This window comes from Apiospora phragmitis, assembly GCF_038363925.1.
Source record: "Apiospora phragmitis strain CBS 135458 chromosome Unknown utg000004l:1.0-3135199.0:1.0-3139288.0, whole genome shotgun sequence".
Classification (NCBI taxonomy): Eukaryota; Fungi; Ascomycota; class Sordariomycetes; order Amphisphaeriales; family Apiosporaceae; genus Apiospora; species Apiospora phragmitis.
In genome coordinates, this window is record NW_027117402.1 from 1,137,896 (window position 1) to 1,165,369 (window position 27,474).

A 27,474-nucleotide genomic window follows, 5' to 3' on the forward strand; every position below is an offset into this window, starting at 1 on the left:
GGCGATGAGATCAGACGTATGAGAGACACAGTACTCAATTGCCCGGGCTGTCATCTATATGGTACTGCCGAATCTTCGCCACTTCCCGAATAATTGTTTCCGGGGTATGGAACGGTTTGTCCCAGAGGAACCATTGGCAGTCGTGTGCTCTCATTTTGTTAACGATCTCGAGCAGCACTTGACCGAAAGTAAGGATGTACACGGCCATCACGTCGATATAGAGGGGGGGATCGTCCGGTCTCCATTCCTTTATCCGTCTCCACGGGCGAGATCGCGATATCTGTATCCGGGGGTCATGTACTTGAACTTTATACTCCAGCGCTGCGAGTACTTCCTGGTCCCATCGCAGATGACTTCCAAGGGCCCGGGCGATTGATTATTACGTTTGAACGTTGTAATGCTGGAAGATGGCGGCCTTGTGCTGAATACGAGATGCGTGTGAATCCCTAAGGCTGGCTTTTATGAAGTTTCAGCTGCGCGTGAGGGGCAGGAACTCTCGCATTGGTGCATTGGGGTGTTCTCCCTTACATAGGTAGTCGGGACAAAGACCAAGAATTTATTAGTGAACGGCCAGCTGGCCAAGGTTGTAGGGGCGCCCCAGATGTGCATCCCGACTGCGACTGGTGCCACCCCTTACTTAGGTTAAGTGCTCCCACTGAAGACTGTTCCTCCTTTTTGCGGTCTCGTCGCACCCTTTCCCTCTGCCGACGCATAATCCCCATCCACACCCTGTCCTCCACCCCCCTCGGCAACATCGCAAACAGCCCCGCAGCCAGTTGCTGCAACGCATGAGCCCAGTATCCCACCACGATCCCGTTATCATATCTCGCCCTCGCCAACGCGGCGCCCGCCATGGTCTCGGCGCTCGGCAAGAAGAGCGACGGGGGTTCCCGGCAGAATGTTGTATCCGTGACTCGACCCACCCAGATGCCCAATATCTCGACGTCGCTCCTACCGCTGCCACCCCCCTCCTCCTCTTCCATCCGCATCTCCAGTCGCAACGCGCGGGTGGCGGCCATGAGAAAGGCCTTGCTGACGCTGTACGAGGCGATCAGGGGGAACCCCTGGTCGGCCGTGGTGCTCAGGGTCATTACCAGAGACGGTCCGCTGCGCATCAGGGTCGGGAGGAGCGCGCGTGTCAGGTGTAGGGGGGAAGAGGGCGTCCAGGCTAATGTTTGCGGTCATGCCGGCCTCAAGCGACGCACTCACGGGCACAAACTTGGGCTCAACCGGGCCGCCACCAGCATTGTTGATCAGGACGGTGAGGTTCATGCTACCCAGCTTCTGTTGGATGGCTGCGAAATCTAGCGGCGGTGGATTCGACTTATTGTTGTAACCGTTGTTCTCTTTTTCGGAGCCAGTGAGGCAAGTTGCGCAGGGATCTAGCCCGCGTCGGCCATGATGATCATAAACGCACGCCGGGAGAGTTCCAGTTGAAGCTGCGCGATTACTCCGGACAGCTTGGCGTGATTACGACCATGAAGAACAACATTGAATCCGTCAGCAGCCAACTGGCGGGCAAATGCGCGGCCAATTCCGTCAGATGCTCCGGTAACCAAAGCCCAGGGTGCGTCACCATTGACTGATGAATGTGCATAGCGAATCAACCGCGACGGTCGCAAGTAGACAAGGACCAAGCTAATAAATTTAGTAAGCAATATCAAGATAGTGGCGAGACCAACAACAGTCAATAAGCTGAAGGCGGTAGACGTGTCGGCCATTTGCAGCATGGGCCTCTGAAACGATGGCGGTGATGGTGATGAACTGGAGTCTGTCTGGGGTCGGAAGGATGGCGAGAGAACTCAGCTAGAAGATAGATACATGAAGGTACATACCTGCCAAAGGGACTGAGCCCAACTGCTAATACGGGAAGGGAATACCATTTGCTGGGGTCTGTCATATATAGTTGTCATACATAATTACCCGGCCATCTTTGGAATACCACCCTGCAAAGTAAGGGATAAGATGCAATGCCACATTCTGCATAAACACAGACATTCCCAGTCTTCGTCCTCATCTCAGCCGTTGTCCTTCACTCCTAATCAATGATAATATCAACGGCTATGAAGCCATTCTTGGGTGCGGGCACGATGCAGTCATGGTCGTATTCCACATCCTCCGCGGTAGTATTGACAAGCGTCGACCGAGGCAGCACCCGCAGCACCAGCTCGGCGATCATCAGGTACATCTCACAGTATGCGAGATCCATTCCGAGGCAGATCCGACTTCCGCGGCTGAATGACAGCAACTTCTTCTCGAGGGCGTGGATCGGTTGTCCAGTGGAAAGCAGCCAGCGCTCGGGCTTGAACTCATGTGGATCGGGAACAGGGTGGGGTCCCGATTCTGTATCATGGCGGTCATGCCGATCGGGGTTCCCTTGGGGACGACGTAGTGAAAGTTGCCCTTGTTGTAAACTAGCTCCTCATCTGGCGCCTTTCTCGCTGATCTGTGGGCAATCCCTGGGGTAAGACGCAGGCCTTCCTGGATGGTAGCCCACAGATATGGGACTCGCTCCAGATCTGTCCATTTGGGGTTGACAAGGTCTGATTGATGTTTAGCTATTTCCTCCCGGTAGTCAGATGTTAACTGTAAATAACATACCGATGCCTTCCAAAGCGGCTTCAAGGCGCCTCAACTTGGTGGGCTCAGAAAGCAGATGGTAGACAATGTACGAAAGGGTGGACGCAGTCGTCTCTGTGCCGGCCAGGAGCAAAATGAACCCTTCAGCGGCAAGTCGCCTCATGCACTTGTCTGACTCAGGTAGCAGAGGCGAGTCGAACAGTTCGGCGAAGACTCTTCCGTCCTCTTTATTGGAGATTGCTCGCTTGATATAACGCGGTATTTGCACCTGTTGCTGGTCGACTATGTTACGGATATTCTCGCCCTTGAATCTGGCAAAGTAAGGAGCCGCGTTGGCAAGGGCACCGACGCCAGGGACCCATCTGACGATGTGTCTGAGGATGTAGGCGGTTTTAAGGGTCGATCTGCGGGAAAATCAATTAGCCCCTTCTTCCGAAGAGTAAAGGGAATGATCAGGACATGTACACACTTAACCCAGGTTCCAAAGTTTGGCTCGAAGCCCTCCTGGTCAGTAAAGCCCATTGACTCCCCAAAGCAGTATTGCGAGATGATGTCGGCTGTGTGGCAGTTGAGGACCTCTTTGACGTCGAACGCGCCACTTCTGGCACGCCGGAGCATTTTGTCCACGGTGCGCACGGTGAAATCGCAAATCTCACCCTCCAGCTTGAGCATCTGAGCCCGGGAGAAATAACGGGCCATGGCACCCTTGCGGACACGGTGGACATCGTGGGATATGGTAGCGAAGCCCGAGAGTGAGAGAGGCCCTGTAATGAACGCTATGTAGTGTTCCCATTTGTCCCGAGGTCGACTTCCTCCGGCATAAATCTCGTCAAGCATGTCCGGATCAGCGCAATGGAGTTCGTGCGGATTGATCCTCACGATCGGACCTCGTATGACACGTCAGCATTGGAGCTAGTCTATGCTGTGGTATAAAAGGGGCTCACCATATTTGTGATGCATTGCTTTGATCCGGCGGGTGTATCTTCCATGGAGCCAGAAATCATAGTAAGCCTCGTACGCATAGGACATAGAGGCGAGTCTGGGACCCGGGAATTTGTACAGAGGGTGGAATGGCGAGAGGTTGTACAGAGAGATGGCCAAGCGATAGAGCATATAAAGTCCGGCAAGTCGCATGATCGTCAGAAGGAATAACTCCATCTTTGCTGATGTGTCGAGGGGAAATACAACCTGTTAGCGTAGTGAAATCGTCAAGTAGGTGAGAAACTCCGTACCTAATCTGGAGCAATTCCCCGCTCAGGTGGGCGATTTAAGGCGATTAGCCCTCGAACAGTAGTTGTCGTCAATAGGACAAAAAAGCTGACGACAGAACAACTGGTGATGGCTAGTCCTAACTGCGAAGTGTAACCAGTTGATCCCGGATTTTGTTTTGTCAATTCCACGAAGGTCTGAGAGAGAAGCAAGAGAGCCCTGATGACTGGGGAGAAAAGATGAAAGCCCAATTTGTACAAATAAGCAGGGTACCAATGCCGAGGCAAGTCAGGCTCGGCGGTGGCTACTTCCATATCATCCAGAGGTGAATGTACGTGACTGCTTACTTCCCAATGAAGTAATCCCTTCCTAATCAGTCATTCAGTGGGTGCTGGACATGCTGCTCCCCACATTCCTGTGGAACCTGCAGATAGGTAAAGTGCATTCAGGTAATCGTGATGATCCTATCCGTTGCTACTTCCGCTGCCATCTAGTTCAGGCCATTCATCGGTTCCATCCACCTGCCGTGCTGCAAAGTCCGGGCCATCTGGTAGCTGATAAATCGGCAGGAGGATCCTCGTATCACATATCTGGAATACGGGTCATCTGAATGTATGCCCCTTTCCAAGTCTAGGGGTGAATAGAAGCCCTGATTGGTTCTTGTTCACGCCCCTAGTGCCATTGTATCAAGCCAAATCCGAGTAGCCAATACGTATCGCACATGGAGTTCGAGATATAAAGCTTTCTGTCTCTCGGAGTTTGGAGAGGGCAGTGACGGCTCAGAGTGCAGATATATGTACGGGCAGTGATATTCTGCACCTCAAAATTGATCTGTTGTAACACCGGCGTTATGTTCACGAAATCATAACCGATGTTGCTAACGGACAGTCTAGCATAACTTCAATGCCGAGCCAAACCTCCACGTTCTTGAGACCCACTTGTCCCTCCCCGCACTTCAAGCCAGTTTGAGCTGACATTGCACCGGCTGACCGGCAATCCTAGTTCCTGTCAAACCCTGCCTGGGAAGTAAACATAGATAAACACAATACTGTAAGAACCAAGCAGACGACCGCGAGGAGAGGTCAAAAAGAAAATGGGAAGAAAAATAAAATTGAGACGACGCGAGCAGGATTTGAACCTGCGCTCCCGAAGGAAATAGATACCTAGAATCAGACTTATGGACTCAATTCTAGTCTATCGCATTAGACCACTCTGCCATCGCGCCTCCTTGGGCTTTGTAGTATAGATGATAGAGAGATCCCATATGCGTGATCATATAGGTTCAAGATAGATGAGAGTCGGAACCGCACTAATCAGCCTTTGAAATAGTTTGACATGTTGCAGGCAGGCCTTTGCGATTTAGAACATTGAAGTGTTCCAGAACACGGGCTGTGCGCAACGCTATTTCAACTACACACATCACGGCTAACCTGACCTGGGGTGTTGCACTTGTTCCAGTACTGAGCTTGTAAATCAAATTGTAAAATGAAAGCGAAAGCATTCCTATTCGTAACTCATCTTCCCTCTTTATCATATCTTGTTCCCTTGTCCAATGTCTTCCCCGAGTTCTGGTGGATTTTCGCAGTTTTTTTTATTGCTCTGTCAGAGTTTCAATCTAGGCCGAGATAGGTTAGACGAATTTCTGTACCCCTTTATCCAGAAGGCCATCCGTCGGCTTTACCCCCTTTACGTGATCTTGCTTGTTACACTCGATGACCAATCTGTCCTCCAATCACCATAGCACTATTAGCTTCCGCATGGCGCATCGCCAAAAGCCATACCGAGGATCTGCGAAATCTTCCAGACGGTTGGGATACCCGGCCTCGATTAGGTTTTAACCACGTGCTCGCTCACGCGCGATCATTAGGGTAACTCGCCATAAATTATGGTTAATCGGCTGTTGTTCATGTACTACCTTGTCCGCCTGTTCGAGAAGCGGCAGCCCAGGGCGCAGACCTGGCGAAATTATGCGCAAACACTTTTAGGGAGTGACACAGGATTACTTACATGCCTTGGCCCATGGCCTCCTGGACTGAGGGTGACGGTGTGTGGATCTGGTACTCTATGAATATGCCAAATCTGTCCCGGGGAGCTTATTCGTTCTAGAAATTCTCTGACCTCGTCGAGCTTGAAGGCGATATGGGGGAAGGCATCCACGGTAGTGAAGTCCCCGTGCAAATCAAGGATAGGTCGCGGCCGGTCCTCGCTCTCCGAGTCATTGCCCGACATGATGAACTTGACCAAGAAATCGAGCGTGTCAAAGGAAAGATCAGGATCAGGGGGAAGAAAACAGCAGGATGCACTGGGATTGATACCGTGGAAGTTGAAACGCGGAGGCTGAGTTTTGATAATCCAATGAATGACCAGGCTGTTTATATAGTAGCCTGTATCGTACTTATCTCTCTGTCTTGTGATATATGCGAACTAGAGAATTGGTTCAGGTAAAACTTTTAACATGGATATGGCTCATGATGTCAAATGCTTGCGAATGATACCACCATCTCGATGATTGCCCATAACGCCCAAGCCACTAATATGACCTTCATCAATTAAATATCAAACCTACAGTATAAGCAAGCGTTCCAGCAAATAGGATTAGCTCTCTATACCTGTGAACCGCGATAGCAAATATAACAATATATCCACAACGTGGGCTCAATAACTTGAGTCACTAGTCTCTGCCAGGACAGATAAACACCGAATTATATGGGGAGGGTGTTGACGACCCAAAGATTTTCAATTGGAGGAAAGCATCTGAGATCATTGGCGTCAAACAGCATGTTAACACTGAAGGCATCATTGAATAACTTGGAAAGAAATTCAATACACCGACCATTCTCCGTCCTGACCGTATTTCACACCGACCGTACCCAATCTGCAGCTATGCACGGATCTTGCCAGCTGTTCATGAAGTACGGTCAGTGGAATACTGCGGTTCTTATGGTCAGTGTGCCAAGTCTCCTCAGAAATACCACTAGCTTCCTGATCCACGACCCGAGTAGAGAAGGTTGACTACTCCTTCATGGTACAGCAACGAGAAATAAAACAGTTATAGACAGTAAGAACTCGGATATGATAATTATCCTACTATCAACCTGAATTTCAGAGACAGGTCTCCATTGTCAGGTGAAGACCATTCGAGTTCCTTTGGTCCGTTTTGCTAGGGCGGTTTCGCTATCTGAAGAAAGATACGACTTGGTGTGATGCTGGATTTGAACAACACATTCAAGCATCATTATCTTCACGACCGAATCGTTGCTTTTCGGTACCAGGCCTAAACCAAAAGAATAATGTTCATTGGACTAATAACCGCAAGATCTTAGCAGCTGGGAGGTGTATATATACCTGACACATAGATCGGCCTCGGGGCCGGGCCCTAGAGGACCCGAACCGCCTAGCTCCTCCGCGCCGCGAGATGAAGATCTGCCGATGCGGTCTGCCTTGCCTATCTCGGCTGCCCGTCGGTGCGGGGAACGACTCGAGTCGTGTCCCGTTCTGGGCAGTACTTTGCAGACTTTAAGCTTGGCGCTGGTTGGCTGTATGTAACGAACCTACCCACGCCACGCGAAACCCAGTCACGACGTGTCCAGATGTACGATGATGGGCTGAAGGATGCAGGGGACATGATTCAGTAAATTAGAATTGCGGCTCGCAAGTGCGGAGCGAACCACGGGATATCGCGTGCAGTTCCACTCCCCCCTTTCCGGGTTATCGGGGCGGGAACAGGATCGAAAATAATAGACAGTGTAAGCGACATGTATATATATGTAGGGGTCGGGAAGGCTAAAACAGATCTCGGAAGGCTTTACCACTCACCAGGTCTTCTCCATCCCTACACCAAACCTTTGCCATGCTTCTCCTCCTCCCGTTCCTATGGGCCTCCCAGGCGGCATCTGCCGCCGTGTTGGCCCCGTCCCCCAACGCCGCCAACCCGGCTTGTGACGCCAACTGCATGGAAGCCTTCGAGGCCGCGCTGGCCACCGAGCGAGCCATGTGGGCAACCCCCAACTTCGCCGACGACCCGTTCTACACGACCCCGACCAACTTCACCGGCGCGAAGCCCGGCGACCTGCTGCGCTGGCAGGACCTCACAGCGGAGCAGCTGGCGACCAACTGGACCAAGATCCCCGGCGGCATGTCGCTCTCGCGCTTCCTGTACGTGACCGAGGACGTCGACCGCCAGCCGCTCCCGGCCAGCGCCTTCGTCCTCCTGCCCCTCGCCCCGCCCAAGGACGGGGACAAGTACAACACGCTGGCCTGGACCCACGGCACGGCCGGGCGCGCCCGCCAGTGCGCCCCCAGCAACAACCAGCAGCTCTACTACGAGTGGCTGGGCCCCTTCTTCCACGCTGCGCAGGGCTACGCCGTCGTCGCGCCGGACTACGCCGGCCAGGGCACCGAGATCCGCGCCGGGTTCCACTATGAGGCCGGGTATATGCACGCCGCGGACGTGGCTTACTCCCTCGTCGCCGCGCGCAAAGTTATCGGCCACCTCTTGTCCAAGGAGTGGGTTGTGGCCGGTCACAGTGAGGGCGGCATGACGGCGTGGCGCACCAACGAGCGCCTCGCTATGCCCGACCAGAAGGAGTTGCTCAAGGCCGGCAAGTTCCTGGGCGCTGTCGCGGGCTCTCCCGCTCTCCGTCCCGGGCAGCTCATCCCCGGTCCATCGAGCTCGCCAACGGCGGTCCGCTCGGCGCCCCGGTATCCGTCTACCTCCTGCAAAACATGGTGCAGATCTACCCGGAGCTGAAACTGGAGGAGATCCTGACGGAGCGGGCCCTGGGTCTACTCCGGCTGCTGGACCAGGGCTGCCTCGACACGGGCGTCGCCCTGTTCGCCAACATGACGGCGGCCGAGACCTACAAGAGCACGGCCTGGCTGACGAGCCCGCAGTTCGCCGACTGGCAGACGCGGTACAACGGCGCCGGCCCCCACGCCCTGGCCGCGCCCATGCTCGTCGTTCAGGGCATAGCCGACTCGCTCACGTACGCTGCTAACTGCGAGTGGGACTTCAACCAGACCTGCGCCGCCTTCCCCGAGTCTAGCGTCGAGATGTACCTGGTGCCCGAGCTCGGCCACGGGCCCGGCTTCCAGGCCGGCCAGCCCTACTTCAGCGCCTGGATCGCTCGGCTGTTCGAGGGGAAGAACCCCGATTCTGGCTGCAAGAAGGTCACGGCGAAGCCGGTTAACTTCCGGTACCAGCACGGCAGGACAGGCTGAACTAATTCTCGTTCCTCGATCGCTGTGTCCACTGAGATGGAGCTTTCCCTGTTTACATTAACACTATCACGGGAATGTGACACTGCAGCGATGCACGGAGACTGACAATCAAGGGGGAAAGATGTACGGATAGCGAACAGCTTGGGTGTGGCACGGAGAAGTGTAATATAATTAACTAAGTACCTGATCAAAACATAGTATTGGAATAGCCAGAGAGTGATGCTGACACAACCTGATTTCTGCCAAGTACCTCGAATAATCAAAATTGGGAAAACCCAATGAGCATGAGGTGATTCAGAGACACTCGAGTGTGCAGTGGAAGAAATTAGACTATTTTGCTTTTGATTCGATGCTAAACTACCTTAACAACCGACAGAGTCCTAAAGAACAGGCTACCAATTCTAATGCAAATATCAATCCTCAAGCTCGAAATATCTTAAACCCACCCGGCACCCGCTTCTGAAACACCCCCTCCGGATCGTACTTCCTCGACACCACCTTCAGCCTCTCCACAGCCTCCGCCCCATAGCTCGCCAGCGGATTCTGCGACGGATCGCAGTAGTTGAGATAGAGCCAGCGGGTCCCCGCATCCAGCGCCGCCGCCGCCGCCTCGACGTCGCCGAACGCGACCTCGATATGCGGCGCCGCGGCCGCGTGCAGCTGCGGCGTGTCGAACTCGGCCATGATCAGGAACATGCACGAGTCGTGCGGCACGTCGCCCAGGCCCATCGTGTCCAGGGCGCGCGCCCGCGACTGCGTCCCGATGTTCTTCAGCACGGGCTGGATCACGTACCCGAGGGAGAACTTGGCGTCCGCCGGGGCTAGGTCGCGCACGGCCTGTGTGAGCTGCGCGGATCGCGCATGCGTCTTCTTCACGAGGGCCTCGTCATACTTGAAGCAGAGCGTCCGCCAGGCGGTACTAGTCGTTCATCATCGTCAGTCAAACGTTGGCCCTCGGTTATTCTACAACAACAAACATGTGTGGACTTACTATTTCCCGTTTGGTACCTTGATGGAGCTGGCAATTTTATATATCGAGGTCGAGCCCATTTGTGCGAAGTTTGAAGGGACCTCCAAGGTCTTTTGGTACATCTTTGCCTCCGCATCGCCGTCGAGACCCATGAGCACCGACATCCACGACACCTCATCTCTGGCCGAGTCGTAGGTCCAAAAGAGCATGAAGGCGCCACTTGGATCCTTGGATGCATGGTGCATGTAGTCCCCATAGGCCTCGAGTAGGGCCGGTCCGGCCTCGTCCGAGTACATGGCGAACCCGCCCCAGCAGGTCTTGGCCTCGAACGTCTCGAGGTCGAAGCGGGTGACGACGCCGAAGTTGTTGCCGCCGCCCTTGAGCGCGTGGTACAGATCCGGGTTGTTGTCCTTGTCCGCCTCGACGATGCGGCCGTCGCCGAGAACGACCTCGTACCGAACCACCGAGTCGCACGCGAGCCCCGTCCGGCAGTTGTGGAACGACAGCCCCCCGCCGGTCAGGTACCCGCCCACCCCGACATCGCCGACGCGGCCGCCCGTGACCATGCGCCCCTGCTTCTCCACCACGGGATAGACGTCGTTCCACTTGGCGCCCGGCTGGACGGCGGCCAGCCGCGTGGCGGGGTCGTACGTCGTCGTCCGCATGCGGCCGAGGTCGATGGTGACGCCCTCGGTGATGTTGCTCGCGCCCGGCCACCACATGTGCCCGCCGCTGCGGATGGCGAACTGGGCCCCCGGCACCGCGACAATGGCCTTGACGGTCCGCGACACCTCGTCGGTCGTGCGCGGCTGCACGATGGCCCAGGACCGCAGGCGGGCGCCGAGTGACCAGTACGTGTCGATGCGCATCGAATAGAGGGGCTTTTCGGGGGGGAGCAGGACCCCGCCAAGGCCCGCATCCCGGATGCTAGCTATCACGGATTCTCGGGTAGATGCCATTGCCAGAAGAAGGAGTTAGTGTTGGTGAAGCAAATACCGTTGGGCATTTTGCGGCCGAAGTATATACACATGCTAGACATGAAGTCGGCTGCTGACTTAGCATGAGGGGCTCACAGCGTTGCACAATGCTACGCTTCTAAAACCAGAACGTTAATAATGGGGTCGCTTTTATCGTACGATCCATAACAGTAAAATTGCGGGTCAGCCGCGGCACAGGAGATAACCTTCCGTCTTGGCCCTGGGTGAAAAGGGCCATGTTTCTCGAGCTGGAAGAGCTAGCTCTGTACTATAGAGATCTATACGCAACGTTCAAATGCCGAAGATAGATGACCCAGCACGCCGGTAGCGATTACGGCGGTGGCGGTGATGCATGGAAACTTATTGGTCGGTTGGTTCACTCGCGTCACCGAGACACATATTTTTGTCTACAAAGTTTTTTGAACTGACCAGGCCGCCTACCGAATCCTTCGTACTTGAAACATCTTCGGAATAACATCCGCAGAGGGGCAGGACAACTCAAGAGGCTCAAAACCGGAACGTGCCCATGTCGTATCCCTGGTCTGTCACCCAATTCCCGCACGAGGAGCCAGCCAATGATAATTCGACGATGAACCCAGGCGGCGGCGGGGAACCTGGACAGGGGTGGATGCCGCAAGAGCATGAAGCGGAGCAGCACGAGTTGTCGTACGAGTCGTACCCGAACATTCAAACGCAACAACTAGGACAGCTTTCTACTACGGCTCCTTCGGCACAGTATAGTAGTACTGGATGGTCGACGATTGGCTATACGCAAGGCCACGTCACGCCGCAACAGTATTATAGCCCGGGTTACACTGCTCCACCTGCCTCGTCCTCCTTCGCGATCGGACCGGGATTGATCGGCCCAGGCCAGTTCCCGCCCAATCCAATTTTCCAGCCTGATACCATCTGGTCCGCGTCCGGCCCCAGAGTATTTCCCATTAACTTCGCACCACCGCCTGCTCCCGAGCCAATCACATCCCTACCGCAGAACCAGGGGCCCGATTATTCGGGCGCCAACGTAGCGTCGGCACAGGCCGATAATTCTACCGCGCCATCTCAAGAGCCGAAGCTAATTCCCGGCAGTATGGACTGGCCGGAAGGTCTCTACTGGCCACCGGAGCTAGACCGTACTGCCACAGGCGGGTCCGTGCTGGAAGCGGGCTCGGTCGCCGAAGAGCTCGGCCGAACTTACCAAGGCTACAAAGAGGGACGGTACTTCCTCCCCAATGACGCCGTGAGAAAAACCCCGTTCAACTTTATTCTCTTTCTTCTAAGAGGTTTTATGAAAACATTACGAATGGGCTAACTCGATTATGTACCTAGGCAGAGCAAGATCGGCTGGACTTCCAACACGCCGGATGGATGGTCTTGACAGGCGGGAACCTGTCTTTCGCGCCCATAGCCGAAGAACCTGAGCGGGTATTAGATGTCGCGACTGGGACGGCGATCTGGGCTGTGGAATATGGTCAGTGTCATTTGAGTACTTCACAGCACTGCCATGCTATCATTACTTTATTGACGGGATTTGGTGGGATAATATGACAGCCAAGCATCACCCCAGTACCACTGTAATCGGAACCGACCTCAGCACCATCCAGCCCGCCAACGCGCCGGCGAACTGCGAGTTCCTCAAAGACGACGCCGAGGCCGAGTGGGTCTTCTCCGAGCCGTTCGACTACGTGCACCTGAGGTTCATATTCACATGTTTCGATGACCCCTTCAAGGTGTTCCGCTCCGTGTTCGACAATCTGAAACCCGGGGGCTGGATCGAGATTCACGACACTGAGGCCCAACCCCAGCGAGTCGATGGGTCTACCGAAGGTGAGTAACTGCCAGCCTCATTGCCATCTTATTCTTCTTCAGCCCCGAGATAGCTTAGGAATGGCTTGCTGACTGGAATTCGATTATAGGCATGGCGTTGCAGCGGTGGGCAGATGCTGTTATCGCCGGAGCTGCCAGTATGGGCCGGGATATCGAGGTATCGCACCGCTACCGGGACTGGTTGGTAGAAGCCGGCTGTACGTGAAATACCCTCCAAATGCATAATTAATACTTCATGGGGCTCTCTCTTCCCGTTCCTCAACCCATTCATTCCCCCTTTTATCAGACCTTATTGTACATGGCCGAGGGCACGTCCCCCCACCACTTACTGACGATGGTAATATAGTCGTCGACGTCGAAGAGAGAAAGCTCATGTGGCCCTGCAACCCGTGGCCGACGCACCCGCGGCTCCGCCGCGCCGGGCTCTACCAGCAGACCAACATGTGCGAGGGCGTCCTGCTGACGGCGTGGAAAATGCTGCGGGCCGCGGGCCTCTCGCCCGTCGAGGCGCAGACGCTGATTGACGCGGCCAAGGCCGAGGTGCTGGACCAGAGGAACCACATCTACCACATTACGTGAGCCTCAGCACCCCCATTACACCGTAGTAGTCCAGATTATTTTACAAGACCGGATTATAAAGTGCAGACGACCACCAAAGTAGGAAGGGGGTTTGGTTTGGTTGGGCGGTTTTGTCATGTTGCTCAGATTGCTGACTTTTCAATTCGACATGTAGTTATATCGTCACGGGTAGGAAGCCCAACATATCCGAGACCAATATGATAGGCGGCATGTAATTCTCCATCCGATAATGCAACAGCTTCGATGTGTGTCTCGGTGGTCTTTGCTTTCCCGGATTTATTTTGGCTTTTTTTTGTGCCAAGAGACAGCCATCATAATCATCGGTCCCCAAGCCTTTGGGGAATTGCAGAATAGATTGCACATGATTAGACGGTAATGACAGGTTCTTAGCTAGGCACGAGGAAGTACAGTATTGGCCCAAAGGCACCCCACGCACACGGATAGTACTCACCAGGAAAGCGAATTTATCAAGTCACACTGGGCCTGGGCAATAATTAGCTAAAAGCTGGGACAGCAGAATTGGTTAGAGAATGTGGTTTATTCTTGTTGGGTTTTGGCAAATACGCGAAACGTCTGTGAATCCGTCCCTACTCCGTATTATGAATGAAGGTAACACATCGATCTCTCTATCAGTGCTTTGCTCGCCCTCGTTGGCAATGATGCCATCGCTCTCCTATGCACGCCAACGCTACCAAACGCACCATCGTCAACCTTGGGTGACTAGACTAAAGTCATGCCTCCCCACTTCGCGTCCCCTGAGCACAACTCTAGACCAAAAGCTTCGCGCTCTTAATGGCTGCACCGAACTTGGCGCAGACGTTGTTGCCGGTGGAACTGCCCATCATGTTGCCCGAGGCGTTGGACTGGTCAAAGAAGTTGATCTGGGTGTTGTCCGAGTTGGAGCCGACGGAGATGGAGAAGGTGCCGCCGGTCGAGACGTTATAGATGGGCTGGCCGCTGAGCAGATAGTAGGAGCCCTGCGACGAGCCGGAGCAGTCACCGGACGCGTGGAGCGTCAGCAGGGCGCCGGGGGCATCGAAGCCGGCCGTGACGATGCCGCCGATGTTGGCGGTCACGGCGCGGTTAGCATTGCTGTGGCTGGCGCTCTCGCCGCCGGTGGGAAGGCCGAGCACGGCGAGGCTGAAGAGGTTGAGGAACATGAAGAGGACTGCCTTGAACATCTTGGCGGTTGAGGAGGAATGGATCTTGAGAAGATGTAGTCTTGAGTTTGGCGACAAGAATGGAAAAAGAGAGAGCTTGGTGGTTCGCGCGGTGGTAACGACTGTGGAGGAATGTCAAAACCTCAAGTATTTATGTGGTTGGAGTTTAAGACATCGAGTTGCGAGCAACTGCAGTTATTGAAATGGAGGAGGTATCGAAGAAAATGACTTACGTTGCGGTCAAGAACCCCTGTTGAGATTGTTTTGATTAGAGTGGTTTGTGCGAGGCCATGTTATGGGGCGATGTTCTGGGATGTGTGACAGTAGAGGCTGCTTGATGATCTGTGGTCACTGGAGTAAGCTTTGATCACTGGGTCCTGGTTGGGGTTGCCTTGTCGATGGAGTTGAGAAAGGAAGGGATAGACAGATTTGTGGGAAGCAAGACCTTGCTTAAATAGGAGAATGTTGGAAAGAAGACAATTGAATTCAAGAGACTATTGAATGAAATGCAGCTGCCATCTACCATTGGAACATGCATCGCTCCGTTTGCATCTTGACAGTTGGTTGACCTGATTGACGTTGGTTGAGTCAGATTGGCACTACACAACCCGCCCTGCATTCGCAAAGCATTCGCAGACAATTTGACAATCTCTGGGGTAGCATCATTATCAGTCCTGTTTGAATCACCATACTGCGTGTCGTTGGGAATCCTGGTCAGAGAATTACACGTCCTATGCAAGTCTGATTGCTGACTGGTTAGGTGTGTTTCATTTCGGGACTCACAGGGTCTGCAAGGGTCTGAGAACATTGAAGGTCGTTGCCAAATACTTGGTGGGTTGGTGGGGCGCTTTCACCTCGTGCGAGGGAAGCTGCAAGGGACAAGGGTCGAGGGCGAGCTCAGCTTCCTCAAGTAGATGGGATTGCATTAGTGTGTGTGCTCGTCCGAGTGCAACACATGCACGTCACTGCTGCTGACTGCTTTGGCAGGTAGATCACCAGACTGCTAATACTGAATCTTTCTCGATCACGAGAAGTTAGAACAGGCGCTCGAAATCTTTGGTTCTGGGGAGCCTTGTAGTCGCGACGCCCAAGTTAGCCATTAATGAAAGTAATGGAACGAACGCATGCATCTACTCTTCTATATGTAGGTTAGGTGCGAAGCAAAATGCAATGCAAGGCAGCACGGCACTAATAAGAAAGCAGCCCCCTAGTCACCCCGGAATTGCCCCCAACGTCTAACCCTGAAACCAACGATCCAACTGCGAGATTGGCAGATTGGATGGGTTTCCGGCTACTGACCGTTACACTTCAGCTAATTTAGTTGTCCAACCTTATGGCAGGGCTACAAACGCTCCGCAGCCAATCAGCGTCACTGCCGAAAACCGCCACTATGGTAAGTTGGCACCAACGTCAATCTATTATCCCTTTGTGTTTGTTTGCGAGATTTGACAGGTGAGGCATGTTGAAAGACCCGGCAGGGTTTGGGAGGGCGACCTTTTAGTCAGAGAGACTTCATCGGGACCGAATGCGACCGACCGTAGCACCTGATGACGACAATCAAGATGTATTGAACGGCGCTTCACATCAAGGGCAACAGGGGTACTGACTCGCTGTGTGCTGGATGATAAACTATGCCTCGAGGCTAGTATTCGCGATGACAAAGGAAGTGCGCCTCGTGGTTTCAGGGCAGCGCCATCTGCAGATATGGGAAAACTAACTTCACTGCTGACTTTTCTTTGCATGCTACCTGAAACAGTCGTCGAATTGCAAAATGCTCCGAGCAAGTTTTCTGTTGAGCTAAGGTTGCCGAAGGGAATTTCGAGTTGCTCTCTTATGAGATAATTACCGCTTCTTCGCCGCTTTTTATTCTGATGTGGTTGTGATGACAAATCTTCTAAGCCCCCTTCTCGAATAGGGATGTATATTGCAGCATCCCCTTTAATATTAACATATAATTTTAGCAATAAGTGAGGCGATTTTATCTCAACGTACGTATAATATTTCGTTACCCAGGAAGAGGACATGTGTTTCATAGTGTTAGCTGCGATTATCATTGCGACGATGTGCATTTTTTTCTATCTCAGCCTCTTTTTTCCATCTCTCAGAGTGCTGAATGTTTCATCTCGGGGTCACAATAGTCCCCAGGGCACCCCTTGGCACTGCGAGCACTTTCTAGTTGTCATCAGTGTCTTCCTTGTCCGCGTCATCAGAGGCTTGAAAATTCGGATTTCTTTCTGCGGCGACCACTGCGCGACACTCCTCCATGAAGCCTTTGATGGGCTGGCACGAGAATCCCAAAGTGGTGATTCGGAGCTGCTTCTCTTGTCCCTCGCCGAAGGATTCATCGGGCATCTGGATGGCAAACGGGCGCCAGCCGCGAAGGAACCAAACGTCCCGCATGTCGGGATAGTACTTCGTCTCGTCGGGGCCGCGATCCGTTTCGCCGAGGAGATATGGTGACCCGCCGGAGCCAGCGAGCAAGCGCCTACGGTCGCGGGGGGACAATGATATGGTCCATGACCCATCTGATGATGTCATGCAAAAGTTACCAGGTCAAGACGGACGACAACTGCGACAACCTCGCGGCCGAGTACAGCCTCACGAAACAGGATCTCGAGGACTTCAACAAAAACACTTGGGGCTGGAACGGCTGCAAGCTCCTGTTCGTAGACACCATCCTGTGCCTGAGCAAGGGTACGGCCCCTTTCCCCGCCCCCATCGCCAACGCCTTGTGTGGGCCCCAGCGACGTCAGTCTCCCTGAAGGCGATGGAAGAGGTGAAGAGGCGGCACAGGAGGGGCGAGGAGCTGAACAGGGAGTAGAGGCAGGTGATCAGCACCACCACGGCCCAGGGGCGGTGCTGGTGGTGGCGGGCGAGGAAGGCAGGGGCGCCGGCGGGATAGTTGGTGGCCGAAGGCATCTTGAGTTTTCTTTACCGAGCTGTGGTTGTTCGGTGTGGGTTGGGTCTCTGATGTTGGGAGGTTTGTATTGAAGCGTGTGAGCATTGAATGAACAGATTGAGGTATTTGAACATAACATTATTGAGCCCTGTAATGTTGGCGAGAAAATGATTGGTTGTCCAACTGATATAAGGCCTTATCATCGACGTCTTCATCAGGTCGGTATAAGAGAATCCAAAGACTAAATTTACTTCAAATTATCCTACAGCAATTAGAACTCCTGTCATCCGATTTAAAGGTCGTATAAGTATGCCCCTGGCCGTGAAAGATCCAGTCAGTAATTCTCCTTCAGTTCTTTCTATCTTGTGGTCTCACAAATAACAGTCCCGTGAAATAGGAACTCAGTATGAATAACGAAGGTCGGGATCCTGAGTTAGTACCAGGAACATTACATAATCCTCAGTAAGGCTTCATTGCTTTACTGCTTCGCATTACTCATGGCTATTTGAGTAGTGATGATATACGCTGCTAAGTGCTTTCATATGTTGCCAGAAAGTCAACCATCTGGCTAGTACTCATCTTACATAGGAGAATCATCCAGAGTCGAACCCAAATAGCCTATAACTTCAGTAGTTGCTCATTATGACCATGGCCGTTTCTTGTTGTTATTGGCTTGGTATATAGTGCTACGATCATTCCTGTTTCCAGGCCGATTGAATGCCAGAACAGCTGTTAGCGTTGCATTTGCAGAGTGAACAGTAGAGAAAGCACTTGAAATATAGCCTTTGAACACGAAAGAGCAAAAGCATGAAAGCATGATATCAGATTCCATGTCCTATAACTAGCAGTAGTTGTCGAGGGACAGTGTGAGTACTGGAGCTGCACTTGGTTCAGGGCAGGGCATCCTTTACGTCGAAAGCTTTACTAGAACCTCAAAGATGTCATGGTATTAATACAATTTTACCAGGGCATCCAAGAAAGCCCAGCGTATAGATCTAGACAACAGTCTTTGTTGATTCCATTAGAGGTGTGGTTGGCTTTTGGCTGGTGACCTGCCTGCGCCACCCCCTGTATGCCCTTCTGTGGCTAGGACTGTGGCGCTCTTGCACAGTTTAGGCTAGCCAGGAGTTTATCTCAACTTCAACCCTCAGTACCAAATCCGCTCTGACACCAGTGAGATAATATTTCCAGTCCCACCCCCGGGCCTCGCGACACCCCGCGAAAAACCATGGCCGCCAATCCTGCCAATCCCGATCAATACTATTCTCACCCAATCCACCGACTTGCAACATCACAACAATTCATCGCGCAAACACAGCCGCAACCTCAATCGCAACCACTGTTACCGCCAACGCATGATCCGACTGCTCCAGCGGCGGCCGACAGTAGCAATGGCGCAACTCCGGCGGCGCCAGGGCGAACCAATGCCATCGTAGTTCAAGAAGCGAATGGCGCTGGTAGGAGGACCAGGGCCGACGAATTCCGACTCGAGGTGGAAGAGCGAACACGCAATGGCGAGAGCTGCGAGCAGATATCTGCCGCCTTGAACACCCGCGGCGTCCAGGTTACAGACAAGACCATAAGTCGTTGGAGGATTACATGGGGTCTGCGCAAACGGGTAATCTCTAATTCCCTCCCTTCACGGCGTCGCAACATTTCCTAGCTAGAAAAAGAAACTGACCGCGATTGATTGTAGGCCGTTCGAAAGTCCACCAAGCCCCTCAAACCTGACCATTTGCGCCTCAACAACCAGATTCGCCAACAGCGTCGCAAGGCCGAGATCACACGCATGTCGGAGCAAAACCTCACGCCCGAGGAGATTGCCACCATCATGGCCGGTCGTGGCATGAGCTTGAAGGATGGCGCCAAAACCATCCTCCGCCTGCAAACGGTTTGGAATCTGCGAGAGCTCGACCTGACGTCGCGGCAGAGGAACGCACGCCACAATGCTCAGCGCCAAGCCAAGAACCAACAGGAGAAGGAGTTCCTGCAGTATGCGCGGGAGTTGGGCCTCGACAACCCCGCGGAATGGGTTAAGCGCAAGATGAACGAGCCGCAGATTCTCGCGAAACGAAAAGACCAAACTATGAAGCTTCTGACAGAATTGAACCCAGAACTGATTTCCGACTCACCAGGCCCTGATCGTGGCAGAAGATCAACCGGCGTGAACACCGCTTCTAATGCTGCGACGCAAAGCAGGCAAAAGCCCAATAGCCACGTTAACACTGGCGATACTTCTTCTGACGAAGAGTCCGTTAGCCCTGATGCGGCACTTCAAAATGCGACAAGGATAACACTGAGGTCGACACAGCGTGCTAACGTACCTGCTTCCCAGCCTACATTTGCCGACAATGAAGACGGCGATCCAGATGAATCCGACTTTGAACCGGAGCCTGTTACGGCTCCTGTAGGCCAGCCCCTGCAAGCAAATGCTGTGCGACAACCCGCTACAACTTTTTATAACGAAAGTGATGACAACACTGAAAGCAACCTCCACTTCGGCCCAAATCTGCCCCAAGGTATAGATCATGACGATGACACAGGTTCGGAATCTGATGGTGGCGATGGGAGCGTAGAGCGTATGGAGATAGACGCGTCTGGGCACCCAGCTCTACTGGCTGGATCCGCCTTGACTGGCTACGCCCATGCTGCCACAACCTTTACCCCTCCGTCCAGAGAGTTTGACGCACTTCACATCATGATCAACTCGGTCACTGCTTGCATCAATGCCGCCCAGGCTGCTCGAGATATGTTCGAGGCCAGGCTTGCGATGAGACCGACTGCGTCTAGCCTGACTGGCATGCTGCCTTCGGCGCAAGACGTAGAGGCTGCGCGATTTAAGCTGAAGGATGCCGCTAGGATGATACTTGAGACCCTTTGATTGCTCTCTGGGTAATGTTTGAATGTGTTGTACTAGAGAAAGCGGTAGAAGCAGAGTCCGATGTATTTCCAGGCTAACATTGTGATGCTGATGACGACTGTGACGTTGTCATAGGACGACTCTTGCATAGGATATCAAAAAGCATTGTGATGCCGTGATAGTTAGGGGTCAAAGATCCCTGGCTGGGTCTATTAAGCGTCTATTATTTACCAATTACCACACCAATGCGAGTCTCGAGCAATGCAGGGAAGCGGTCCCCCCAAAACGGATACTAACCCCGCGCATCTCTATAAAACCCCCATTGAGTATCGACTCCAAAATTGGGCAAGGGGGGGGAGGGAGAAGGAAAGGAGAAGTGAAGAGCGTCAACTGCCCGGCTGTCTGGCTGCGCTGTTGGAAACTAACTTACACGAGCACATTGATTCAGTGTATGTTAATTAGCTCATGCGTAGAATAAACTGATCCCGCCTTAGCAAAAGTACATTTGAGCAGATACTTGTCTTAGCTGTTAGGACCTTATGCCTTGAGGAATGAGCTACACCCAAACTTTGTGAGGTAATGCCTTGTTCTTTGTTTTGTGTTTGGTGGTTACCTGCTCGTTTCGATCAACGAAATTCTCGGCCCTATTTGCCACGATAGCAGACATTTCTGATTCGGTTCCTATCTTGGATGTTGTCAACTTCGTTAGCTCTATATACCAACGGAAGTGAGCTGCCAGCCTTGCGATGAATACTACAATAGACCCGCCTAGCGTCGATGCTACCACGGCCTGGCCGACCGTATCTTCTCCTGATATTATCTGCTATCTTATACCCACATCGCTCATCGCCCGCCAATGCGTGGCCCTCCTGGGAAACGGACCCCATGCGGTCTCTAGGGACGTCATCGAGGGAGTGAAGGAGGACGACAACTCAGCAACCCACGCCATAGCCCTGCGGCTGTCCTCGCGGTTGCAGGACCCCCTGCAAGGGTTCAAGTTCGGCCGCCACCCGACTCGCTGCGACATCGCCTTCGGCGGCAAGGCGGTCGAGAAGGATCCCCTCGTCGGCTTGGAGCATTTCCGCATCTTTCTCGACGAGTCGGGCACGCTGGTGCTCCAGGACAACTCGGCCTACGGGACCATGGTGGACCGGACCCTCCTCTTGCCTTCGGACGGGCGGCTCACGTCGGAAGCGTGCAATGCGCGGAACTCGAGACCCCTGAAGGACGGATCCCAAATACTAGTTGACCTGTCGCCGCTGCGGAGTGTCCTGTCGTTCACAGTCCGGTTCCACCCGAAGAGGACGGACGAACATGCGGAGCTTTATGAAAGCAATCTGAGAGCGTACCAAAACCGTAGTCTGGCCGCCTTGGCAATAGAAAACGCGAAGATTAAAAAGGTACCTTACGATACCAAAGTATGATCATCCAACTAGCATCCTTATTTCAGGGTATACATACTAACTGCCACAGTTTTGGGTTGCGTACTAGAAGAAGTGTTTATAGCTGCTTTTTCTTCTGTGGTTCTTTCTTGAGCTCTTGTAACACCAGGGAAAAGTTCCAGAACCAAAGACGGAGCGATCTGTTCTTCCGAAATGCAAGTGTATTACGAGGAAATGGGTTGAACTATGGCGGGCAGATGATCCTCGAAGAAGAACTAGACATGACCAATATTATATGATTCTGGACAGAGTACCCTGTGCAATATAGTGCATGATAGTAGAGGTTCTAAAGGTTTAGCTAGCTTGAAGCAATAGTCACTCCTTAGTGAATACCTTCCTATTCAAAAAGCACACTGAGCCAAACAGGCCTTCAGACTATTCTCTAGCATGCACTGAAAATTCGACTTCCCAGGAGAGATGAACGGCTTCCCATAATATGCCTGTATAAGTCACCTGCAAAAACCGCCAATCAAGGAATATGCCGAGATGAGGGGTATGTCGACTTCCCGTAAGCTTACGCGACGAATAAATAAGCCAGCTGACGGTGCTACGGTTACCCCATACAACGGCGACCCTAAAAACTAATAATAATACTACATAATAATAATACGAATAATTTAATTAAAAATTAATATAAAATCCTAAAAACACCGTTTTAATCTCGAAACGCTTCTATAATATTCTTAATCTTAAATTTAGAGTTAGATTTAATTATAACGGCTTCCGGCGCCGACGATAAAGGAGTAACAGCCTAGGGTTTCGATATAACGCTATTTATTTCCCTCTTAACTACCATAGCATCTCGTATACGCGTAAACTTTTAGTTAAGGTTAAGTATTACTCTTTTCCTTTTTTTACCTCTTTTTTTTAAATTACTTTTTAAAAGTAACTTCTCGTGCTCTAGTTAACCGATCTAGCCGTTTAAAGTATCTAGATTCTTTTAAAGCTTCCGGAATAAAACCCGGCGCGTCGCGTTATTAAAAATAATATTATTATCACTAAACGTATCCGCTAACTCTTTAATTTAGCGGCTAGTCGTAAGTATTAATAACGCTATAAAGAAGAATTATTTATTAAAAACGTCGAGGGGAGGCTTAAATAGTCTTGCCTCTACCTAGTCTTTTATCCTCCGGTTCTAGCTATTAAGAGGCTTATTAATATTGCGAAGAAATATACTAGTTACGGCTTAACCGCTAGTTATTATATACGGCCGAAAAGTAAACCTTTTAATTAGCTTATAATATTAAAAGAAGTCCCTCTTACTTATATTTATATTATTAAGCCTTATATAATATAAGGTTATTTTTAAATAGTAAATATCTTTTAATATATTAAAAGGATTAAAATCTAAGGGTTATAATAAGTATAACGAGTATATTAAAAAAAGAAAAGCTATATCTTATACTTTAAGCACGTTATAATAAAATCCTCGCTTACGTGGCTAGCGTAGCTATTTAAAATAATAAGCCGTTACTAGTCCTCGTTTTTAAGCTTTATATAAAGGATAAAGACCTCATTTAGCTACACTAGGGCCAGCTCCTTATTAGTCCAGCCTTTAGGGGATACCGTAAAGACTTAATCCTCTATAACATTCGTTAGCGAGTCCTTTTTCCTCCGGAAACCATTACTGCTGGACCCATTAACCTTTAAATATAATAAGAGGAGGAGGCAAGGCTAGACTTAAAGCGTTGTTACATTCGACCGTAGAAGCTTATTCTCAGTTAAGGGAGTTTATAACTAATATTCTTTTTATTCTAATAAGTTTAATAATTATTATATTCGTTTTATAACCGAGCTAATTACCGATCTCGTCGACATTAAACCGAAACTCCGGAGGGATCGATTCTAAAATAAGATTATTAAGCCGCTCGAAAAACTTAATAAATTTCTCTATAAAAATTACGTTAAGCTTTAAAAAATTTATCCTCTTAAAAAGAGTAACACCGATAAATAAATAATAAGTAATACTTACCGAGTATTATATTAATTTCGTTAATTTAAAAAATCCGTTAAGCGAATATTTAAAAAATAACGTACGCTAGTAAACAGCTTAGATTATACTACGTAAAGCATTAAGTCACGATTTAAAACTCTTCCGCTATTATTAAAGCTTAGAAAAACTTATTCCGTTATTTTATAATTTTACGGCCGTAAATCCGAGCCCTTAGAGTTATTTCAAGGATATTATACTTCTTAGCGGCTTATTTTATTAACGAGCTATTTATAATATTTTAAATCGCGCGTTATAATACTAACTCGTTAAGTTTACAGCCTATCGGAAAAAAAAAAAGAGAAAAAAAGATAGTATTATTTAATTAACTATAAATCAAAAGCTAACTAGTTTATATACTGATTTATATATAGTACTGTCAAGGGCTATCTAAATTTAGGGGTCGCCGTTACATGAGGTGACCGTAGCACCGTCAGCTGGCTTACGGCGTATGTATGAAATATCGTCTCATGAGATCTGACACCCTTGGCACCGCCCACGCTCCCTTTAATTTCGATACCTTCTGATCCTGTTTATTAAAATATTGCTCTTTAAGCATTTTAATATGTGCAACTGTGTGGCACGATCCGTCATAACAATGAGAATAGGGGATTTCACTATAGCTGCTGCGGAGCTACTAACTGCAGAGGCCACTGTTTACCCTATAGCCACTATATGCGTGAGCTGTCAGGCGATTAATCTCCTAAATCTGCTTGTATAGATTACAGGACAAGCTACTGATTTACTCTTACAGTGTGATGCTCTTTCCCTTAATCCTGTTCTCCAGGACAAGGTCCTCTACCCGAACCCGTCTGCGTATGACGATCGCATCAAGGACTACTACGCCGCAAATGCCGCTTTGAGGCCCTGGTAAATGGTGCTACCTTTGACGTCCGAAGACGCCTCTGAGACTATGCGCGTCCTGACTGCGAACAAGTGCCCCTTTGGCATGAGAGGCGGGGGACATATGGTGTTCGCAGGGTCCAGCAGTGCTGACCATGAGGTCACGATTGACCTAGGTTCGTATTATGGGTTGAAAACCCAGGTCGAGCTCATTATGAGACCATTCTTGTATTCAAGCTAATATGTGGTAATACCCAGGGTACATGAACCACAGCACCTACGACCCCGAGACCAAGCTCGCCTCACTGCGCCCCGGCGGCACCTGGGCCGAAGTCTACGGGACGCTGGGCCCGCACGGCGTGACCGCGACGGGCGCGCGCAGCAACCTGGCCGGCGTGGGCGGCTTCCTCCTGGGCGGCGGCAACTCCCTGCACTCCACGGCGTACGGGTGGGCCTACCAGAACGTCGAGAACTTCGAAGTCGTCCTGGGCAACGGGTCCGTCGTCAACGCCGACCGCGACCGCAACCGCGACCTCTGGCTCGGGTTGCGCGGCGGGGGCTTGGCCAATTTCGGGCTGGTGACCCACTTCGACATGCGCGCCATCCCGGAGCCGCTGGCCTGGGGCGGCGGCCGGTTCTAGACGCATAACATGTCGGACGCCGTGGTCGAGGCGACGGTTAAGTTCGCGGATACTATTGAGGACCATGTGGACTGCTCTGTCGAGGCCACGTTTGGCTGGGATCCGAATAATACCCAGCAGCCGGGTGGGATGTATGCTGTTGTCTCTAGGGGGTGTACGATGACTTTCTCGAGCCCAAGACCGTGCTGGACCGCACTACTTTGGGTAACGGGGTCGATGGCCTCCAGTGAGTAGACCATGGTCACCCTCTCCACTTACTCAAAGATCAAGCCTCTTTTAGGTGGTTCGCTGACTGTTCTGCTTAATAGAGACGTATGGGTCACCGGGTCATACAACCATGACATCCGGATCCTCCGCTACGGTCTGAAGCGGTTCAAAGAGCTCGTGCAGCAGCTCAAGGACCAAATCGGATAATCACGAGGACGACGAAAGCGTGGGTGCGCTGTTGCAGTACCACCAGCCGCTCACCGAGCCCATGATCCGCAACGGGGACGGGCCCAGCATTCTCGGCCTGGATTACTGCTTCGCCAAGGCCGGCAATAGCACCGGGATGCTTTCGATCTTGCTGCTGCAGGTAGCCAAGCCCGCCCTCTTGGCCGCGTTGGAGCGGATTGGCCATGCGTTTCAGAGGGATATGGGCGAGCATGCCACGGCGCTGGGAATCAACTGGGGCTGGAAGTATCTGAACTACGCGGACTACTCCGAGGATCCCATCGCCAGCTAATTACGGCGAGGAGTCGCTGGAGCTATTGCGAAACGTATCAAAGCAGTATGACCCCGATGGTGTCTTTCAGAACCTGGGACAAACAGGCTCCAAGATCCCTAAGTAGAGAATCTTGATGTTCAGGGGGCCTTCTTCGCTGTCAATAGTTTTGCAGCACCGGACAGTTTCTCTGTAGTTGGAGATCGTTTATAATGTAAACGACCAGAAGCAGAACTCGATATCTCAAGCGATAGAGAGTGATAAGACAGTACAGGAAGGATGTAGTGAGCAGTTGGATAGGCATAAGGTGCTAACTGTACTTAATAAGAAAGCGACAAGGGAGACAGACGGATGGCATGTAACAAAAGAGACCAGTGACCAAGCAGTAGACCCATACTAAGGCGCATCGACCCTGATTATTAATGAACATAGATACCATGAAACCAGACCGTCAGTACTGATGGGATGATATTCCCATCTCCACATCAGGAGATCTACCGTTCTGGTGCTCCTGCCTTTCCTGCGCCTGCTTATTATCCGATGCTGTGCTGGACACGGGAGTGCAACCCGCCGTCTCAACAGTCTGCCCGCCCGTTTCCGCATTCGAAGCCTTGAGGTTTCGTTTGTATCTCGCCTGTCTAGCCTCGTTGAACAGATTCTCCGATGCCCTGTTCGCCTTTTCGATCATGTCCTTTTTGGGCTTGCTGATGTCGAGCCAAAAGTCGAAGAGCCGCGTCTTGACGACTACCCACGTTGTACTCCGTTTATAGAGCGCCCACAGGAAAACTCGGGACCAGTCGCTGTACGCCCAGAAGAGACTGATCACAATGACCGCGGCCGATACCGGGACTGGACTTTGGTTAGCGGTCGTGGGAGGGAAGAGAGATTAAAGAGAATCTTTCTCAGAAAACTTACACATTAGTCGTAGCTCGTTCCGGATAGCCCAGCCGCCGCCGGAAAATTCCTGGTTATTCATGCCAAAAATACTGGACATGAATGAGAGAGGAAGCTATATTATGTTTGTCAGCATGCATCCGAATGTCGGTGATAAAATTGCGAGTAACGTACGAATACAATGGTAACCAAGGTGAACATCATGATGGAGCGACCTTGTTTGATCGTCTCCGAAGCTTGGTTCACGGCCTGCCATGCCTGGACAACCCCCGCTTGCTGTTGCTTCAGCTCTAGAAGGTCCTTAACCTATAAGTTGGACTTATTGTTAGCCATTCTGTGTCATTTTCCCATGGTCCCCTGGTATGTTCAAAGGTTGGTTCAGCTCACACTATCCGCTGTGCTTACGGCACTCGCCCGTAGCTCACATAGCTCCGCGATGCGCCCATCGACTAGCTCGCGAAGCTCATCGGCCTTGAGCATGAACCAGGTGTAGTCTTGACGTTCATCACTCTTCTCCTTCGCCTCCTTTAACTTCTCCTCTTTCAGCTTTTTAGCCTCCACTTCTTTCTCGTTGAGCGGCTGGTGGGTGTCTGTCTGTTGATCCTTGATCCGCTTAGCGACTTCTTTCTGGTGGCGAAGGGATTTGTTGTATAGGGAGAGATTGGTCTCCATCTTGGTGTGCG

The 27,474-nt window shown here is 51.6% G+C and overlaps 13 protein-coding genes across 13 annotated transcripts; 6 read left to right on the forward strand and 7 right to left on the reverse strand.

Annotated features, from left to right (window-relative positions):
• Positions 1-951: 951 nt before the first annotated feature.
• Positions 952-3,738, reverse strand: PG994_003489 (uncharacterized protein; the record flags this gene model as incomplete). The annotated part of the gene is made up of 7 exons (XM_066854898.1): positions 952-1,346; positions 1,418-1,638; positions 1,836-1,893; positions 2,187-2,543; positions 2,602-2,984; positions 3,050-3,467; positions 3,525-3,738. The coding sequence occupies 7 exons, from the start codon at positions 3,736-3,738 to the stop codon at positions 952-954; spliced, it is 2,046 nt and encodes a 681-aa protein (XP_066719176.1).
• A 1,955-nt stretch (positions 3,739-5,693) lies between these two features.
• PG994_003490 (uncharacterized protein) lies at positions 5,694-6,018 on the reverse strand (the record flags this gene model as incomplete). The annotated part of the gene is made up of 3 exons (XM_066854899.1): positions 5,694-5,745; positions 5,797-5,843; positions 5,908-6,018. The coding sequence occupies 3 exons, from the start codon at positions 6,016-6,018 to the stop codon at positions 5,694-5,696; spliced, it is 210 nt and encodes a 69-aa protein (XP_066719177.1).
• Positions 6,019-7,014: 996 nt separating this feature from the next.
• On the reverse strand, positions 7,015-7,414 carry PG994_003491 (uncharacterized protein; the record flags this gene model as incomplete). Its single annotated transcript, XM_066854900.1, has 3 exons — positions 7,015-7,063; positions 7,135-7,284; positions 7,341-7,414. The coding sequence occupies 3 exons, from the start codon at positions 7,412-7,414 to the stop codon at positions 7,015-7,017; spliced, it is 273 nt and encodes a 90-aa protein (XP_066719178.1).
• A 225-nt stretch (positions 7,415-7,639) lies between these two features.
• Positions 7,640-9,009, forward strand: PG994_003492 (uncharacterized protein; the record flags this gene model as incomplete). The annotated part of the gene is given in 2 exon segments (XM_066854901.1): positions 7,640-8,429; positions 8,441-9,009. The coding sequence occupies 2 exon segments, from the start codon at positions 7,640-7,642 to the stop codon at positions 9,007-9,009; spliced, it is 1,359 nt and encodes a 452-aa protein (XP_066719179.1).
• Positions 9,010-9,429: 420 nt separating this feature from the next.
• On the reverse strand, positions 9,430-10,938 carry PG994_003493 (FAD binding domain-containing protein; the record flags this gene model as incomplete). Its single annotated transcript, XM_066854902.1, has 2 exons — positions 9,430-9,928; positions 10,001-10,938. The coding sequence occupies 2 exons, from the start codon at positions 10,936-10,938 to the stop codon at positions 9,430-9,432; spliced, it is 1,437 nt and encodes a 478-aa protein (XP_066719180.1).
• Positions 10,939-12,871: 1,933 nt separating this feature from the next.
• PG994_003494 (S-adenosyl-L-methionine-dependent methyltransferase) lies at positions 12,872-13,359 on the forward strand (the record flags this gene model as incomplete). Its single annotated transcript, XM_066854903.1, has 2 exons — positions 12,872-12,977; positions 13,127-13,359. The coding sequence occupies 2 exons, from the start codon at positions 12,872-12,874 to the stop codon at positions 13,357-13,359; spliced, it is 339 nt and encodes a 112-aa protein (XP_066719181.1).
• A 767-nt stretch (positions 13,360-14,126) lies between these two features.
• On the reverse strand, positions 14,127-14,540 carry PG994_003495 (uncharacterized protein; the record flags this gene model as incomplete). Its single annotated transcript, XM_066854904.1, has 1 exon — positions 14,127-14,540. The coding sequence occupies one exon, from the start codon at positions 14,538-14,540 to the stop codon at positions 14,127-14,129; it is 414 nt and encodes a 137-aa protein (XP_066719182.1).
• Positions 14,541-16,691: 2,151 nt separating this feature from the next.
• On the reverse strand, positions 16,692-17,438 carry PG994_003496 (uncharacterized protein; the record flags this gene model as incomplete). Its single annotated transcript, XM_066854905.1, has 2 exons — positions 16,692-17,004; positions 17,218-17,438. The coding sequence occupies 2 exons, from the start codon at positions 17,436-17,438 to the stop codon at positions 16,692-16,694; spliced, it is 534 nt and encodes a 177-aa protein (XP_066719183.1).
• A 1,208-nt stretch (positions 17,439-18,646) lies between these two features.
• On the forward strand, positions 18,647-20,299 carry PG994_003497 (uncharacterized protein; the record flags this gene model as incomplete). Its single annotated transcript, XM_066854906.1, has 2 exons — positions 18,647-19,036; positions 19,115-20,299. 2 exons carry the CDS (start codon positions 18,647-18,649, stop codon positions 20,297-20,299), a joined length of 1,575 nt encoding a protein of 524 aa, XP_066719184.1.
• Positions 20,300-21,024: 725 nt separating this feature from the next.
• PG994_003498 (uncharacterized protein) lies at positions 21,025-21,702 on the forward strand (the record flags this gene model as incomplete). The annotated part of the gene is made up of 1 exon (XM_066854907.1): positions 21,025-21,702. One exon carries the CDS (start codon positions 21,025-21,027, stop codon positions 21,700-21,702), a length of 678 nt encoding a protein of 225 aa, XP_066719185.1.
• Positions 21,703-24,308: 2,606 nt separating this feature from the next.
• On the forward strand, positions 24,309-24,584 carry PG994_003499 (uncharacterized protein; the record flags this gene model as incomplete). The annotated part of the gene is made up of 2 exons (XM_066854908.1): positions 24,309-24,389; positions 24,465-24,584. 2 exons carry the CDS (start codon positions 24,309-24,311, stop codon positions 24,582-24,584), a joined length of 201 nt encoding a protein of 66 aa, XP_066719186.1.
• A 39-nt stretch (positions 24,585-24,623) lies between these two features.
• Positions 24,624-25,918, forward strand: PG994_003500 (uncharacterized protein; the record flags this gene model as incomplete). Its single annotated transcript, XM_066854909.1, has 6 exons — positions 24,624-24,729; positions 24,812-25,131; positions 25,195-25,272; positions 25,344-25,420; positions 25,503-25,578; positions 25,616-25,918. The coding sequence occupies 6 exons, from the start codon at positions 24,624-24,626 to the stop codon at positions 25,916-25,918; spliced, it is 960 nt and encodes a 319-aa protein (XP_066719187.1).
• A 430-nt stretch (positions 25,919-26,348) lies between these two features.
• Positions 26,349-27,463, reverse strand: PG994_003501 (uncharacterized protein; the record flags this gene model as incomplete). Its single annotated transcript, XM_066854910.1, has 4 exons — positions 26,349-26,746; positions 26,813-26,906; positions 26,966-27,097; positions 27,179-27,463. The coding sequence occupies 4 exons, from the start codon at positions 27,461-27,463 to the stop codon at positions 26,349-26,351; spliced, it is 909 nt and encodes a 302-aa protein (XP_066719188.1).
• Between the last annotated feature and the right edge of the window lie 11 nt (positions 27,464-27,474).